Raw genomic sequence first — 17,985 nt, forward strand, 5'->3', positions numbered from 1 at the left:
CTCTGAAGTGATGCGTGATGACAGCTTGTGTATTGAAAAGCAGTAAATATGCATGAGAAAGGCTGTTAAGCATTTTCCTCTTCACAGTCGGTGGATTGTGAAGAAAGATGTGGATTGTGTGACTCACATCTCATTAGTCATAAAGCTTATGCATTCATAGTCACTCCTTTAAGTGCCAAATGTGAACTTCAGATTCAGGTAAGAAAAAATAAATAAATAAATAAAATAACCAGTCGGATCCCTGCAGCTAGTTGCCCTTAAAGGTTTGCGATGCAAAAAGATAAACAGACAGTCATCTTTTGTGCGACTGATTGACAGGTATTTTAATGAAGCCATAAACAGGGCTGTTTGCCCCATTGCAGATTCAAGTGCAAATTCAAGCCGTCCTCTTGAGGTAATTGTAATACCTTAATTAACAGAACACATGAATGCGTAAAGGCCTCAGAAGGGAAAATACATATTTAAATCCTTCCGTTTAGCCCACTTTGATGAATTTCAAATTTCTCGCACTGAAGGGATGGGGAGCACCCCCGCGGGACAATGAGCTCTGCCATTTCTCCATTCCTCTTGACCTGCCAAATCTGTGGCGGCCGGCACCAGTCGGCATCCCTGGGGGTGCGTGGGTACTCATTAATCTCCGGCCCACTGTCCCAAAGTGGGCAGAGTAATTGTTTAATAGTAGATACTGAGAGATCATGATTCTCTCCGTTTGACATTTATGAGGTCATCAGTGTCTCTCTACATTAATGCACGTGTTTATTCACACGACATGGCCGGGGCTTTACGGATATCCGGCTAACCGCACAGCCAGCTGAACATAATAAGGGTATCTGCATGACATTTCTAATGAGTGTGTAATTTACTCAACAACACAATTACATCACTGATATAATGACGGGATGTGATTGACATTGTGTGTATTTTAATAACAAACCGCAGTGACATGTTTCACACGGAAAGCATTATGTGTCTTGCCCTCGCTGATACTCCTTCTGTTTGCTTAATTATTTAGCTAATTATCCTGTAATGGCATAATGTTTGCCACTCTATATGTCAACTCTAAAAATAGTTTGCCATTTATATTTTTAACACGGGCTGGAAGCTCTCTGAATTTCAATGAGTGTGGATTTATATTAGGGTATAATTGATTTGAGCCATGGACTGGGTGTAGTTACCCCCTTATTAAAATGGAAACCTCTTGTCATTAAAACCTTCCAGGTCAATTAAGCCATTGCTCTGGAAGGGATGTTTCAGCCATTCTATCTTCAGGCTTTCTGGCGGGTGGTTTTCTCATTTCCTATTGACCACTTCAGTTGATTAATGGATGTGGTCAGAATCTCTTAAAGTGAAGGTTCACCCAAAAATTATAATTCTGTCATCATTTCATGCCATTCTAAACCTGTATATGTTTTTTTTTTTCCCCTCTCTGGAACACAAAATAAGATATTTTGAAAAATATAAAAATAAAAATAAAAGTCAGTCCAAAACAACATTGGACAACACTGACTTTTATCGTATGGCAGAGACTTTTTTATTTATTACTTTCTTCTGTGTAATACAAAGATATTTTTAACAATGCCTTTGGGGGGGTTATGTGTTCATACAATGAAAGTCAATAGGGACCAATGTTTCTTTTGAACCTCACAGAAGAAAGGCAGTCATACTGGTTTGAAACAACAAGAGGGTGAGTAAATGATGACAGAATTTTCATTTCTAGCTGAACTGTCAGTTCTGGAAGCACAGGCATGTCATGAAAATCGAACAGTGGTGGCATGATCAAAATTTTATATAGTGATAAAGTTGATTGAAGTAGCAAACTCTGCTAGTTAAGTTTCATAAAGATACAAGACTGTTTTCCTGTGATCGTCAGTTGCTGCCTGGCCAATTCATTTAAGTTGACTTAACAGAGAAACCTCTTGGATTGGCTGTCTCAATCTAAACGTATGGCCCATCACATTTTTAATAGCAAACACAAGATGGGCTCACTGCCACATTGGCTCTTGGGCTGATCATTCGTCTCGTGTGGAGAGGGGGGCAGTAAATCAGCCCTGGCTGGGGATGTGACGTCTTGGACGGGGATAATTTGTGCTCATTCTGTTCTGGAGAAACTGGGCCAGAGATCATTAGGCCATAAATCACGCCAAAGACACATGCAAATTTAAAAGAACAGGAAACACAAAAACAGAATCCTGAGTCAAGACTGGAAATGGAAACAATGTGCTGTGTTAAATGACTTCCTTGGCTGGTTTAGGTGGTAATTTTCCTTGAGCAAAAAAACTTTTAAGAAGGTGTTCTTAAAGACTTTGAAGTGGTGATTTTTATATGAAGTATGCTTTTAATGAAATATAACAAGCAGTCTGTAAAGGATAGTGGAGTGGTTTTTGTTTACGAATAATTGGTGTGAGTGGTATGATCATGTATCTTTGATTGAGGGGAAATGGGAGTACTTTACGTGTACGTTGTTGCTTAGAAACTCATTGCTGCCTTTTTATTTTACCCTCTTAATGTCTTGCAGCAGGATTTGATGATGAAATGTGAGATAGTTGTGTGCAGTGAAACTATCATATGTATATGAAAATTCAGCTTTGCCATCACAGGAATAAATTACATTTTAAAATAGAAAAACAGTTCTTTCAAATATGTAATATTTCACAATGTCAATGACTATTATATATTTTTTTATCAGTGCAGCATAAGAGAGAGAGAAAAAAAACATAATTATTCCAAACTTTTGACCAATTAATATATTATTATATTATATTATATTATCAGTAGTTTTTTTGTAAAATAATTAAAGTATTATATTATTATTATTATTATTATTTAATTTATACAAGTTAACTGTATCAATTTATCCTTGTACTTGTTGTGCAGTCAGTCTAGTATTTTTCTCTGTCACTGTAGAGTTCTAATAGAATTCTAGAAATATAATTCAAAGTCGATATCAGATATATATATATTTTTATTATTATTATTATTTTTTTTCATTGTTCGTGCTGTTAAAACTTTAGTTTAGGGACCAATTCTCACTATTAACTGGTTGTATTTTAGTACTTATATCTGTTTATTAGTACTTATAAAGCATACAGTATACTGTATTAATGCCTTATTCTGCATGACCATATTTTAGATCCGTTAATCCTATCCCATACCTAAACTTAACAACTACCTTGCTTAGTATTAATAAGCAGCTAATTAGGAGTTTATTGAGGCAAAAGTTGTAGTTAATAGTAAGTTAATAGTGAAAACTGATCCCCAAACTGAAGTGTGACCTTTCCAAATAAGACTGCCAACTTTTGTACAGTACAGAATTATCTTTCCACCCTGCTTTTGTTCTTTTGAGTATGAAATGAGTATACTCTTAATTTAAACCCCCAAGCGGCCCAGCAAAGGATAAACGCCCTGTGTTATAAACAGTGACATGTAAGACTAGTCTTACATATTCAGTTCACCCCAAAATGAGCCAGTAGCATTTGCACATTGTCACTTAAAGGTATAGTTTACCCAAAACATTTAATTTGATGCTTATCTGGCAGATATCTAAGGCAGATCGCAGACTTATATGTGCATTACCGCCACCTATCTCTCAAGTGGACCATTGAATTGAGACTGTAGATAGAGTGTCAGTGGCCCATTTGATGACGGTAATGCACTTATAAGTCTGCGATCCGCCGTAAAGCTAGAAGAAGAAGAAGACACGTCATCAATGTATTGTCACGAGCTGCAGGGTTTAATTTGGTTTTGTTTGTGTATGTTTTTTGACTCTCAAAGCCATGATTCCCATCCACTTAAATTTTATGTTTTATGGATTGAAGACTGCAACGGCTTGGTTTTGATATATTGTTTTGTTTCATAGAAACAAAGTCACCTACATCTTGGATGCCCTGGGGGTAAGCAGATAAACATAAAATTTTCATTTTTGAGTGAGCTATCCCTTTAACTTCTGCTGATTGTAAGGATCATTCTGAAATTAATATAAGCCAAAGAAGTGGTGCAGATTTTGCAATAACTGCATTAATTATCATTTTGTTAAAATCTCTAATAAATAATGTTATTTTGTTTAGTTGTATGTTCAGAATCATGGGAGAATCGTGATGTCTATTTGAAAAAAAAAAAAAAAAAAAAAAAAAAAATTGTGATTCTCAGTTTATCCAGAATAGTTTTTAACGCTCGCTTGAGGTGGTTTTTGACTTTTATTGCGAAAAAGAGTTATTGTGAATAATGGAAGGTAGAAACACATTTACCAAATAAATTCCTTAAAGCGCCTCAAAAAAGTCATGTGACTTTGTCTGATGGGATGGGATAACCTGTCTAACCATCAGAGCGATTTTGTTGCACAGCATCTGAACTGTTATGCTCATTCTAAAATGCCTGAGCACAGTCTGTCATCAAAGTATCTCTTTATAACTGGTTCTCAGAAATGTCTTACACGACTGCATTCCCAAACAGCAGACATCCACTTCCAAAACAATGACTGCATTTATTGTTTCGTGTCTCTTTGACTCGTGAGAAGGAAATGGTGCTTATTGGCAAATGTTTTATGTGATATTCCAGCTTTTCCACATAAGTTAAATTCACAACTTTGGATGGAAACATGAGGATGAGGATGCTGCTGCTGGCATCCTCTCTGACTGGGGTGGGGGACGGAGTAGGTGCGGGTGCAGTCATATTTCAAGGGATGCTGGTGCCTATGTCCTGCTGAATGATACACATCAGAGGGGATTCAGAAGTGGGTATACGCAATGCTGACTGATAAAGAAGTAGGTATATGCCGCATACCTGCATATACCCTGCACAACACTACTGCCTTGTACTTTACACCTACCAGCGAGAGATATGTGCCTGTACCGTTTCGATTTACCCATCACAGCTGCTCTCTCTTGCTGGCTTTGTTTACAGAGACAGGAAGGATATTATTCACCTCTATGTATGCATATTCCATCCTTGTACATGATTTAAATGTATGTTGTTTACACTTTTCTTGCAATTCAAGGCATATTGATTCTGCCCTACAGCCTTGTGCACTAAGATCTATTCAATATTCATCCATTTGCTTGTTTTGGTTTCTAAGATCCCTTTTTAATTTGGGAGGGAACATTCACAGTAGTGGGAAGATGCAAAGAGTGCTTTTGGTGTGGGTTGTGTTGAAACTATAAAAGAGCTGTATGATGCTTGAATGATGTAAAACAAAAGATTTTATGTGAGAGGAGTTGTCGTGGTTACCAGAAAAGGTCTTAAACAATAGCTGATGTTCCCCTTGGGACTAAGGAGAAGACTATCATCACACAGAGAAGGGTTGCCTAGCAATGCCGGAGGAGTAGTTGTTTGATTGGTTATGGAAGGCGGTGCTATTCAAAGTATATGTAGTCATATTCAAATGAAAAGCACTTTCGGGTCTCGAATATTTGAAGTTCCGCAGATCTAGGCATGTAAATGGGTGATGGATACGAAGAACGTTGCATCTCTTGCTCTGTCTTTTTGTCCCTCCTGTATTTGCAAACAGTGAAGTGCAGAGCGATCTTCATTAATCCTATTTCATAATGCTTTTGCTAATTGATTAAAAGGTAATTGCTGAAAGGTCTAACATGTTCTGGCTGCATTGGTCTGTCTGGGTTCTAATTGCTTTTTAATTGAGTCTTTCTTCCTTTGAATCTGTATCTCCAATTAATGCTTTTTAAAATGGAGGGGAAAGATTGGATAAGTGAGGCTGTTTTCTTTCATAAGATTTCCAATAATCCATATTCATGTCTGGTATGGTGTTATGTTAATGAATTGGAGCTCTTTACACTGGGTAGAAATGAGTTCTCTCTCTCCTCTTTGCTCCTCGTGATAAGTGCGAACCACACTGTGCTCGAGTGGAGAGCGAGTTTTGGAATCCATTTAGATTCCCTCCACAAGAACAACCTGTCAAATTGGAAATATGGAAATATGACAGCTTATTGAATCCTAGGCAATTTAATGAAGAATGATATTTGATAGGCAAAGCATTTTTGTCAAAAGCAATTATACAAATCTTGCATGTGCCAAGCCTGGCAAAAACAGCCTTGATTCTGATTTCTTTTCTGTTCATTCTGTCTTCAGATGTGCATGTGTGCATTCATACAATGATTTGAGTGAGAAACAGAGGAAGAGAGAGAGAGAAGAGAGCAGGCTGGCATCCACAGCATGTGCCAAAAACCATAATACCTCATAGAGAAAGCACTCAGCGAACTGAGAAGAGCAAATGGAACAGATGTCAAAAGAGCAACTTTGCTCTGTAGCCTGTGCTGAAACAGAGCAGGCCTCTTTCTAATGTAACAAGGGCACACCGACAGGGTTCATGTTGTGTGCTCTTCTCTGTAAATGATATACTTTTCTCCTTCTTTTATGATGTGGATCATACCTCATGTTCCTCAAAACCGAAGTTTTGCTTCAGCTCTCCCATTCAGAGTGACTTTAAAGGGAAAATTCACCCAAAAATGAAAAAGCTGTGGTTATTTTCTCACCTTCATGTTGTTCCAAACCTGTACGACTTAATTTTTCTTAGAAACTTTATTTTTAGCTTTTTTTTATTTTATTTCCTAATCATCTGTTATGGTTCTTTTAAAGGGGTCATATGATGCTTTTTTAAAGATCATTATTTTGTATATTTGGTGTAACAGAATATGTTGACATGCTTTAATGTTCAAAAAAACACATTATTTTTCAAATACTGTACATTATTGTAGGTCCTCTATGCCCCGCCTCTCTCAAACGCGTCGTTTTCTACAAAGTCCCTCTTTCTGACAAGCACAGTCTGCTCTGATTGGCCAACTGACCCAGTGCATTGTGATTGGCCGAACACCGCAAGCACTTGTCGGAAATGTAATGCCCCTTTCCATAATCGCGAGCTTCATCTATCAAAACAAATGTAAAGACAGTTAATAATGTCCTTATTTTTACCATCAGTTCAAGCCCGAAAGGGGAACAGAGTCGCGTGACAGACACAGTGATGAAGCTCATATGTGTTTGCAGTACACAAGCCACAGACGGTTAAGACAGCTGATTCCACTGTGTGACCCTGTCTCTCTCTCTCACACACATACACACACACACAACACGCAAAACTCCGCATTTGAACAGTCAATAGCAAATACTTTAATAACAAAACATTCTTACAGTAGCTGATTCCGAAGCACTAGATTGTCGCAGCAAAATCAGAATTACCTCCTCTCCTAGGTTCACGAAATGGTCGTCCATAAAATGCATTGCTGTTCTGTTGTAAGTAATTTTAAAGATTCCTAAATGCATACTTTCGGAAGGCCAAATAAAGTGCTTTTGCTTTCGCCTAGATACACACAACATCTCCCTGACATGGCTGCTTCAACACTAACTGTGGTCACAGCTTCTTTCTTTGCGTGAACATTTGGGTGGCATTACGCAAATATTTCCACATAGTGGCGTAGATATGTGGGGGCATGTTTGAATGAAGCGTTTTAGGAGGGTGTGGCGGAGTCTAAACTTTGATAAAGAATATCTCTTTGGATTTGAGATTTTAGTCTTTGCAACTTTACAGATCTTCTTCATGCACCAAGAGCTTGTAACAGTCCAAAGAGAAAGGAAAAATTTAAATCCCATCATATGAGCCCATTAAAATCCATTTATCCATTATTAATACATTTTATTTGAAACACTTTGTATTACCATTCAGTATCAAATGTACTATAGGCCTTGCCTATTACAAAAGAAAATATTTTTTTTCTATACAATAAAAGTCATTGGGGGACCAGTGCTCGTTTTGAAAATAGAAAAAAAATACAAGTTTGGAATGACATAAAGGTGACATAATCATTTTTGGTGTCTATTCCTTTAACATCAAAATTGCAATACTTGTCAAAACTTTCAAACCTTGGTCAGCTGTCATAATTCAACACTTCTTACTCATTAATGCAATTACAAATGTCAGAAGACCTCAAGGATGTATATTTCTAAGAAACACACCCTTTGAGTCCAGGAAGTCACTGTGCTGATTCAGAGAAATAGAAAATGTGGCGAAATCTGCCATTCGCAGGAGTATAGCCGCTCGCATCAAATTCAAGGTACTGATGCTTGCCTACAAAACGACCACTGGCACGGCGCCAACTTACCTAAACTCACTAGTTCAATCTTATGCACCCTCCAGAAGTTTTGCGCTCTGCAAGTGAACGACGCCTTGTGTTGCCATCCCAAAGAGGTTCAAAATCACTCTCACGGACTTTTTCCTGGACTGCTCCCAGCTGGTGGAATGACCTCCCGATCTCAATTCGAACAGCTGAGTCTTTACTCATTTTCAAAAAACATCTAAAGACTCATCTTTTTTCGCCTGCACTTAACCAACTAATACTAGTACTTACCTTTTTTGTTTTCTATCATATTCCAAAAAAAAAAAAAAAAAAAAAAAAAAAAAACCCTGGCTACGTGTTCTGTACTAGACTAACTGAGACTTGTCATAGCACTTGTATACCGTTGTTGTTCTCGTTGATCTGATTGTTTCTACTGTTCTCATTTGTAAGTCGCTTTGGATAAAAGCGTCTGCTAAATGATTAAATGTAAATGTAAATATACGTACGTATGTCTCATAGTGGCGCTTTAATCCTCCACCGCTAGCAATGTGAATAAGTGCCCGTACATTTCTTCATGACCCATGCCTGATACTTCATTGAGAAAGGGGGCTAATTTATCTTCCCAAATGGATTTAGTTTGTCAGTGCTTTAACTAAATTGAAAGCGTGGAGGAAGAGAGGTAGAAGAGCAGCGAGAGATCCGTAAAGGTGGTGCCATTACTGCTGACAGACTTTGCTGTGGCGACTGGGATATTGCAGCCATTTCTCACTGCCACTGCGGCTGCAGGAGCCACACGATGCGGAGCAGAGATGCCTGTGTATAAGGCCATTAGGGACCTGGGCAACCACTGAGCCTAAGGGAAAAAACACTACACCCAGACACAGCCTGCAGCCAAAACACTGTGTGTGTGTGTGTGTGTGTGTGTGTGTGTGTGTGTCCAGGCACTTGCCTATTCATCCAGCTGTTCATTATAGCGCTCGTGTATACACTGCCTCAATATTTAATGGTTCTGTGATTGACTCATCTTCACCTCAGCGCAGTCAATGCCATGGGAGAGATGGGAGGGGGAGGTCACTGAACTGTCCATTCTTTTCCTTTAACAGCCAAGGATGTAATCCAAGGCTTTTGAATGTTGTCTCGCTTTACCGTCCTCACTAGCTTTGTTATAATAGCGTGGAGCTGCAAGCTCATTTCCTGACTCAAATGGTCTTTGTGAGTGGCAGGGTACGGGAGGCCCGGACTTACCGAGAGGCCTGTCAGCCACATTAATAATAGAGGACTCAAATTGCCCAAACGAAGCTGCAGTGAGGAAAATCAATGTGGAAAATAACTGCTGGAAGCTTCGTTGTGAAAGGAAGACCTGGAGTCTCATAGTTTGTTTCACTTTTTGATCCATTTTGAACCATGGTTTAGCACAGTACAGTATGGGATCTGTAGAGGGGGTTTGGTAAAAATTCACGTTCGACAGCTAACTTAAAAAGTGTAAAAAGTGAAAAAGTGACGTGACATAAGCCAAGTATGGTGACCCATACTCGAAATTCGTGCTCTGCATTTAACCCATCCAAAGTGCACACACACAGCAGTGAACACACACACCCGGAGCAGTGGGCAGCCATTTATGCTGGGGTGCCCGGGGAGCAGCTGGGGGTAATAATAAATTAAAAAGTAAAAAACTCTATTTCCTTTAATTTAATTTAATTTATTTTATTTTATCTTTTTATCTTTCTTTCTATCTATCTATCTATCTATCTATCTATCTATCTAAAGACTTTCCTTGTGTTTGTGGGTCAAAAAAATTCAGTGTGATGGAGCAGGTCACAATTCACCTTGAATAGCTACTTCAGAGATCCTCTTCACAGATTTAAGCCTGTAGAAAATTCACACTATATATATATATCACAATCGCAACATCTGGTGCAGCAACTTCAAGATGACAAGCTGTTGCCTTGAAGATCTCAGATCTCTCATACTCTCCAATTATTATCTCCCTAAATCCTGATGAACGTTTATCCCGTACCTCACGAGTTTCATTTCTACGTGTAGTGTTGTTTTATGCTGTCATGTGCAATTTACAGGAAAACATCCTGACTTGCCAAGATTTTCCTGTTTAAAGACCTTGCTGTCCTTCTCGCTCCCGAGGTGAATAATGAGAGCAGTGTAGTATGATGTACTGTATAAAGACGGTTTGTATGATTTTCATAGGCGGACAGTTCATGTCAGCAGGAGGGAGAGGGTCTGTGGGCTGCTGTGGTCGGGAAAACTGATTTCATCAGTCCTGACTCCTTCTTTTGTTGCCTAGACAAAAGTGCCTGATGAGAATTTACTCGCAAGACGATGACAATGATCATGATAAATGCTCTCAAAATGGCTGCCTCTTTATCATTCGCCGTTAACTCTATATTCTCATTTTATGCAGTTAGTGCACTTACAAAAAAAATATGTTCATCAAAAAACGAGCAGGGAAAAGTGAAACTGCAGAGTTTTTGTTATCAAATTGATCATTATAAGCTTTATCTCGCTCGCAGTGCGCCAGAGAAAACAAACGGTTCTGTCAGCCACAGCACATCACCCATAATTCCTCGTCCTTTTTGTTCCATAAACAGTTGTTCCATCCACACCGACCTTGGCGAGAGAGATAAATAAGTGGAATTAATTTGTTGCTGGGGCGACAGGGAGGTGTAACGAAGAGCACTGCCTGTTATTAATGTCCCTCCAGGCTGTGGCCGCACACCCAAGGACCATAGGCACTCGGAGAGGAGGTCAGGACAGAGGGAGGGGCAACCGGTCCAGTGGGCAGCATGGTGAGAAGGCTCAGGGTGATAGAATGCACAAAGAGGCCACGGAGAGCCCGAGGCAGAGACAGATGATCTGCCAGATTGACAGGAAATTAGACTGAAAACTGGTAGATATGCCAACGGGCGCTATCTCTTCACAAAGAGCTGGCTTCACGCTGCTTCGTCGAGAAGAACGCTTTTTGATAAGACCGGACTCGTGACTCGCAAGGATGCATTTAGTGCGTCAGCGTTAGGTGTGCTTTTGTAAAATTTTACATTGTGTCAGGCAAGTCATAATATTTAGCCGAGCAATCCAGTCCTCGTTCCCCGGTTCGTTTAATTGAACCTGGCGAGAAGTAGGGCAATGTCGCGTAAATGGTGATTGACCTCAATAAATTTGAGGCAACTCTGGTGTGCGAGGATAGGGCCGACCAGACTCTTTTCTACAGCAGACCTGGTAATTAGCTTTAATTTCTTACCTTTATGGCTTGTCATTAAAATTAAGCCTCCCAGTAACGCATTTATTACCCTTCTCGGGAACAGTAGATGTTCCTTGCAAAAAAGAAACCCATTTAGACAAGAATTTACATTTTAACGATTATTCAAGCTGCCGTTTCCGTGAAATGTGATGCACGACGTGTGACTGTATCTGATTTTACAATATGCAACACGGCCAATTAGCACAGCTACTGTATGCTAACGTGGGCCCGTGCGCCACAGGATGACCAGGGCGACTCATAGTGAAGAGGATGGTAGGAGACAGCAATTAGATCATCGCACCCACTTCTCTCAGATGGAGGTATAAATCTCCATCCACTCTCGGAGGAAGTATTGTTTTGCACATACATTTCAAAGGATTACTCATCCCGGTAATTCAAGAATAGGCAGTGCATTATAGGGCTCCAGCAGGCTGAGAGATGATTAATTGTCTGTACTTTTGAAGATGCAGTGGGCATAGCTGCCTTACAGTCATGTTTATATCTGGACTTTGTCGGGATGGAGCGGTTCACACTCCTACTAAAGCATGTGCGATTAAAAATTAAGTGTGATCTAAATTTTCAAGGATGTGATGGAAAGTCAAGTCACACTTCATTTTGCAGGGTTCTTTGTTCTTATATAAAAATTGACTTAAAACCAGGACTGTGCAAAGTGTTATCTGTGCAGATTAGTTTTTTACAATTGATTATGTGCATTACTCAATGCCGATTACACGTCTTTAAAGCTCTTCACACAGTTAGTGCAGCAGCCGTGTCTGTGGTCTAAACTTGCTAATTGCTTTTCAATTGCTTTGATACGAAATGCATTCAATGACCATATCATTCGCAGTTGTTTTTCTGAACCAACTCATAATTTTCATAATTATTTTATACATGTTAATGAATCACTGTGCTTTTTTGTGGTTGTCAGAGGAAGTAGTGACTGGACGCATCTGTAACTGGGTCACAATGCAGAATGCATCCTTTAATTCTAGGATGACCTTTATGTAAGACTTGTGTGTGTTGAAGAATAAGTGAAGAAAAGGGCTTTTCACCACTGTCTTGCAGTTGTAGTGTATCAGCATAACATTCCTCAATCCCAGGAATTCCTTATAAAGAATAAGGCTACTATTCATATGATCAGATGGCCCTCCTAGACGCAGTAAATGCAGGATATTCAGATTTATCTGCAGAGGATTGCCAAGGACAGACCAGACATGCAAAGAGATCACATCACTGGTGCATAACAATACATGTGCTGTTCAGATCCAAGATAATTAAATTAAACATTGGTAACGCTTCACAGTAATGCTCTGCATGTTAAAGGCAGGGTAGGTGATTTGGTTTGAAAAACATTTTTTGTTATGCTGGTTGAAAGTCTCTTTATATCCTCATAGCAATCACTAAGTTAAGTGGTCTAAATGTATTTATATCATCTGTGGAAGGAGTAGGACCATAAAATGTTTGTCCAATCATACTCCTCGGTCCGAGGACGATGATAGGCTGTCCTACCTGCCTGTCAATGTATGTTTTTGCATATATCATCAGTGGATTCCATTATGCTATTGCAGACCAAGCGACAATGGAAGCTTTTATTATTGTAATATTATGCACTTTGTACTGTAATATTTTCTCAATGGTTGATGAGACATGAGGTAATTCGACAGTTTTGCATTCAGTCCCACACCAACGCTGTCTCTCATCGTGTCGCTGGTTAGCCTCTGGTCTGCTTGTACGCATTCATGTGTTTTGGAGGAGGCGTGGCTTTGCAGAGTGATTATGCAGGGAGGGTGGGATACATTATTTTTACAGCATTTTGATTAATGCTGATTAATGTAAATACATATTTGACATTTCAAGTTATATACAATACTGTTCAAAAGTTTGGGGTCAGTAAGTTTATTTTAATTTTTTTTAAATAATCATTTTTATTCAGAAACGATGGATTTATTTGATCAAAAGTGACAGTAAACAGTTTTACAATAAAAATGTAATAATATTTCACAATATTACTGTTTTTAATGTATTTTTGATCAAATAAACAAAGCTTTGGTTAACATAAGAGACTTATCAATGACCCCAAACTTATCAATGGTAGTGTATATTGTCGTCAATTAATTATGAACGAACGTGAATTATTGATGAACAGTAGTAAACCAAAAGAGTAAGTTCATGATAGTTAGGGCATGATAACTAATGCATTAACTAATAAATTGACCTTTTTTATTTCACTGATACACCTTGTATAAGGCTACTTGTACAGTATTTAGTATTTTAAGGTTAGTGTGTTTCGAGTGACAAAATGTTGTTGCTGGCTGAGAGCATTTGCTCTTTAATGGCTGAAGGAGTTTATGATATTGGTTTTACATCAGGTAGTATTTTGGTGCACACTGAAAGTGAGATTTACTGATGTGTCAGACTTTGTGTTGTGAACTGTGTGAGGAGTTTAAAAAAAGTGTGGTCAGTATTGAGAAATGCACGTAACCAATTGTTGTTTAAAAAATGTAACATGTTTGAATTATTGGCTAATGTACAGTACGAGGCAGCTGTACAGTATTGATTGAACGTTAAAGGCTGTTTATGTATGTGAAGCTTTTATTGTTTAGAGTAGTTGGTCTTTACAACCATAAATTACCAGTACAACAGTACGCAAACCTTTTCCTGCACAATAATTACTCTGCATAATAAAGGATCCAGCTGAAACTGACTTTTGTTTGCTGTTGTTCATACATCTGTGTTTTTTGTTTATGTTATCATGCCCACGATGCATTGTGTGCCTCCATGGATCAATTCCAGACAACCTGGCAATGTGTCACAGTAACTGAATGAAACTTAAGCAAGATTAACTTTGATACCCTCCAAAACTCTGGCCCCGATTATTTTTTTTGTGAACTCTGCTATAAGACCGAATTGGACTGAAGGTTAATATCTGGAGCGTGCATTCATTTGCATACATTTGCATCCATTGACAGTAACGGGCCATCCATCTGAGAATGGTTCAAGAGAGAGCAATAAGTGATGTGTGAGAGAGACAGTAGATGAGTGAATGAAACTGTAAGCGTTCGGAGCCATGACCTCACCGGTGATTGATCGTGCATGTGAGTGTAAGAGTGTGATCTCATAGGCTATCGGGTTACTGCAGACCACCACAAAGTAGTGAACGGCAGACGTGGAGTCTGATGCAGATCCTGTGAATGAGTGAGAGTGAACATCCGCGGGTGTGAGTGTGATGTTTACAGAGCCCACGGTCACACCGCCCTCCTTTGCCTCCGATGGGGGTCCTAGGCAGGCCCTGTCGCCTGGCAACCCACTGAAATAGCCCAGGACATGTCATGGGGGAGAGGATTACACCGTAATCAGGTTGCAAGGTCACAGTGAGAGAGCGAGCACCAGAGAGAGAGAGAGGGAAATTCATTGCTGCAGAATATAGAATTTCATGCTTCTGGTTGAACTTCATTCATCAAGGTGTCTACTGAATGGGCATGCAGCCATGGGGATGAAGAGGTAAAGGTTGCTGGAGAGCCTGGTGAAGTGGGAAGAAGCCCTCATGAGTAATTGGATGGGGAGAAAGGATGCTCAGGACATGAATTGTACACTGGACAACTGGGTAGGTGTCGTATGGGTGCTGGCAAGTGGTTAAAATTGATTTGATAGTGTATTTAATTTCAAACTTCAATCAAGTCAATTTTGGGTAGAAATGTTTGAAACTTTTTTTTTTTTTTTTTTTTTTTTTTTGCAGCAGTCTAACCCTTTCTCCTCCTCCTGATGAGAGGGTTCTCTTTAATTGAGATAAATTAGACATTAAATATAGCAGAGAGAAGCAGCCCATTCCTTTCCAATTTATTTATTTTGTTTGGTTATTATTTTAACCCCGGCCTGTGACTGGGACTAATGAGCTATTGAAACACATTTGGGGAGGTGCCACGTTCGAAGTGGGAGGCAGGGAGGGATTCGGAGAGAAAAAAGAGGGAGGAAAAATGTGGGTTTTAAATAATGACAAATCACCCTGACTGATAGAAGTGTAAGATTGCTTTTACTGATGGGAAGAGAAAATATTACGGCCTCTTCTCTGGGAAATTGAAAGGGTATAAATAAATTATATTATAAGGGAGGGAGGGGGGAGTCAATGAAGAAAATTGGAGAGGGAGCAAGAGAGAGAGAAGGAATGAGGGAGGGAGGAAGAAAGAAAGAGCTACAAACTGTCCAGGCCACACTGGGTGAAAAGGATAAGGAGACATTGATTGTAACACGTATCCCTACAGATTATGGGTAGGAATATAAGAGAGTTGTAAACATATCTTTTACTGGTGGTTTCAGTACATAATCCTGTTAGATGGTGCAAGCAGCATGTTTCTTGAAGGGATAGTGTGTCTAAAATTGAAAATTATTTATTCACCCTCATGTCCTTCAAGTGTATGATTGATTGATTGATTGATTGATTTCTGTGCTTCCATTTAACACAAGTTTTGACAAATATCCTGGCCACTTTTCAATATAATGAAAATGAATGAGGACTTGTAAACTCAAAAATGACAAAAAGTCAAGTCTTCTAAAGTCATGTGTTAGCTTTATATGAAGGACACACATTTTGAAGCTTGAAAGCGCTAGCATCCAATCATTGTTTTATTGAAGAAAATAAGAAGTTTATAAAAGAAAATAATATGTTATTATTTCAATTTGTTTTGTAATTAAGACAATGAAGCCTATTTTAGGATTAAGCTATAATTCTCATGAAATTCTCATTATATGTATAAATGCTCAACAATTGTTATTTTGGTAACACTCTATTCCCACTACTATTTGCTTATTAGCATGCATATTACTAGCATATTGGCTGTTTAATAGTACTTATAAAGCACAAATTAATGCCTTTTTCTGCATGACCATATTTTAGATCCTTCAATCCTACCCCATATCTAAACTTAACAACTACCTTACTAACTATTAACAAGCAGCGCATTAGCAGTTTATTGAGGGAAAACTGCTCATTTCACCAGCGTAACCAGCAAGAGTTTATCAGTCAACCAGCTTCACCACAAGTATTTTGCACCAAACCAGTATTAACCAGCCTGAATAATCATTCAAATTCATGATGATTTAAACTGTAGACGATCTTGCTCAATCTTACTGTCATACTGCCTTTATTACTCATCGTATCTGTGTCACACGTTGTTCACCTCCCTTCTCTCTTGCAGCTCGCCAACCATATATTCATACTCAGCAAGAGCTATGCATATACTTCCCCATTAACACATTTACCAACAACATATACATAACACTGTGCACGTGGAACACATTGGCAGTTGACAAACTTGCAGACACACGTATCGAAGAAGTGTTGCTTTAACAAATGGCTCATATTTCACATTCAGGCCTACATTTAATCGCAAACCGACTCTAATGAACATTGCAAAGCTGGTAGTGAGACACCTTAAGCCGTACACCTGTGCTTTAGGGTTGTGCTATATATGGAATATATAACAGTCCTCATATAACATGAATATGCTGTTACATTTTGAAATAAACATGCAAACATGTGATTTCACTTGCATATCATATTGAGTGCGTGGGGTGGGATTCTGGTATTTATGCCATTGCATTTTTCAGTGTAATTGCGTTTCATAGTTCAGCTAAGATATGAGTGGGAGCATGTGTGCATATCAAAAACAGCATTTGCTTTGCTTATTAAATATGCATTTGAAGTATTGGTATACCACATCGCAATGTAGCGTCATGCTCAACCTCTTGCATCTGACTTTGAGGTGCCACCATGAATGGAAAACAGTCATTACATGTTAAGGTTACTGTAGCTTCATCCTTTGCACAGATGTTGTGCTTTTTAAGTCATGATTGTGTTCGAGGCATTTCTGTCAGAGCGTAAATTTTCTTGTGTTTATCGGGAAAATAATGGCGTTCTCGTACCTGGCTTTGTGGGATTTCTTAAGCTGACTGCGGAAGGAAGATGTGAAAGTTTGAGACCAGCCGAGATATGAAAAATGAAACGTGGGCGGAAATGAATCTCTGAAAAAAAGCTCTGTGATGGAGGACGTGTGTGTGTTTGTGTGTGTGAACGTGTTTGCGACCAGCAATCCACATGGTGATGAGTTTGCCATGATTGAAGTCTTTTTTTATTTTTTTTTATTTTGGTTTAGATACGATGTGGGTGTGTGACTGTGTCTGTTCCCTTCCTCCATTCACCTCTCTCTTTATATCTATCCCTGCCTTCAATCTCCCTCTTTCACATCTTCCCCTCTTCCCCCCTTTCTATTCCATACTCAATCGATTTTGCTCTCTGACAGACAGGGGTTGCTTTTGATCCTAATCCTGTTATCTGTTTATACTGTGTCCTCAAACATGGTGGCTGATGAGATTTCAATGCATTACTCTCACCCAGTCGCTGACAGCTCGACATCTGTATGTGCGGCTATGCGTTTGTTGCCCTGTGCGAGTGCAGTAGAGAGTCTGATGTTGGTGGATTATTTTATTCTTTATCACTGGATTCAGGGTTTGTTTACTGGTGGGAATTTGGACTCCTGTACATAAAATCGTATGTTACTATACCTCAGTTCAATGCTAGCGCACCACTAAAATGATTATAGCTTGCCTGCTGGGCTTCCAAACACAGAATACGCTCGGTTTTATGCCATGCATTTAATCTTTAAAGGGATTCTGTCT

At 39.0% G+C, this 17,985-nt stretch overlaps 1 protein-coding gene across 19 annotated transcripts in view; it reads left to right on the forward strand.

Moving 5' to 3' along the window:
- Window positions 1-17,985, forward strand: part of LOC109099898 (neurexin-1a) — a 172,055-nt gene that overhangs the window by 21,180 nt on the left and 132,890 nt on the right. Inside the window, exon 5 of one of the 19 annotated variants that reach the window (XM_042767649.1) lies at window positions 6,135-6,504. The exons of 17 other annotated variants lie outside the window; for them this stretch is intronic. In XM_042767649.1, the coding sequence (XP_042623583.1) occupies window positions 6,135-6,193 (59 nt within the window). In that variant the 3' untranslated portion in view covers window positions 6,194-6,504. Of the gene's footprint in view, window positions 1-6,134; window positions 6,505-17,985 lie in introns of those variants that run through there. One more of the 19 variants, XM_042767650.1, reaches the window with a different exon arrangement.

Source organism: Cyprinus carpio, chromosome A12 (genome assembly GCF_018340385.1).
Source record: "Cyprinus carpio isolate SPL01 chromosome A12, ASM1834038v1, whole genome shotgun sequence".
NCBI classification, from domain to species: Eukaryota; Metazoa; Chordata; class Actinopteri; order Cypriniformes; family Cyprinidae; genus Cyprinus; species Cyprinus carpio.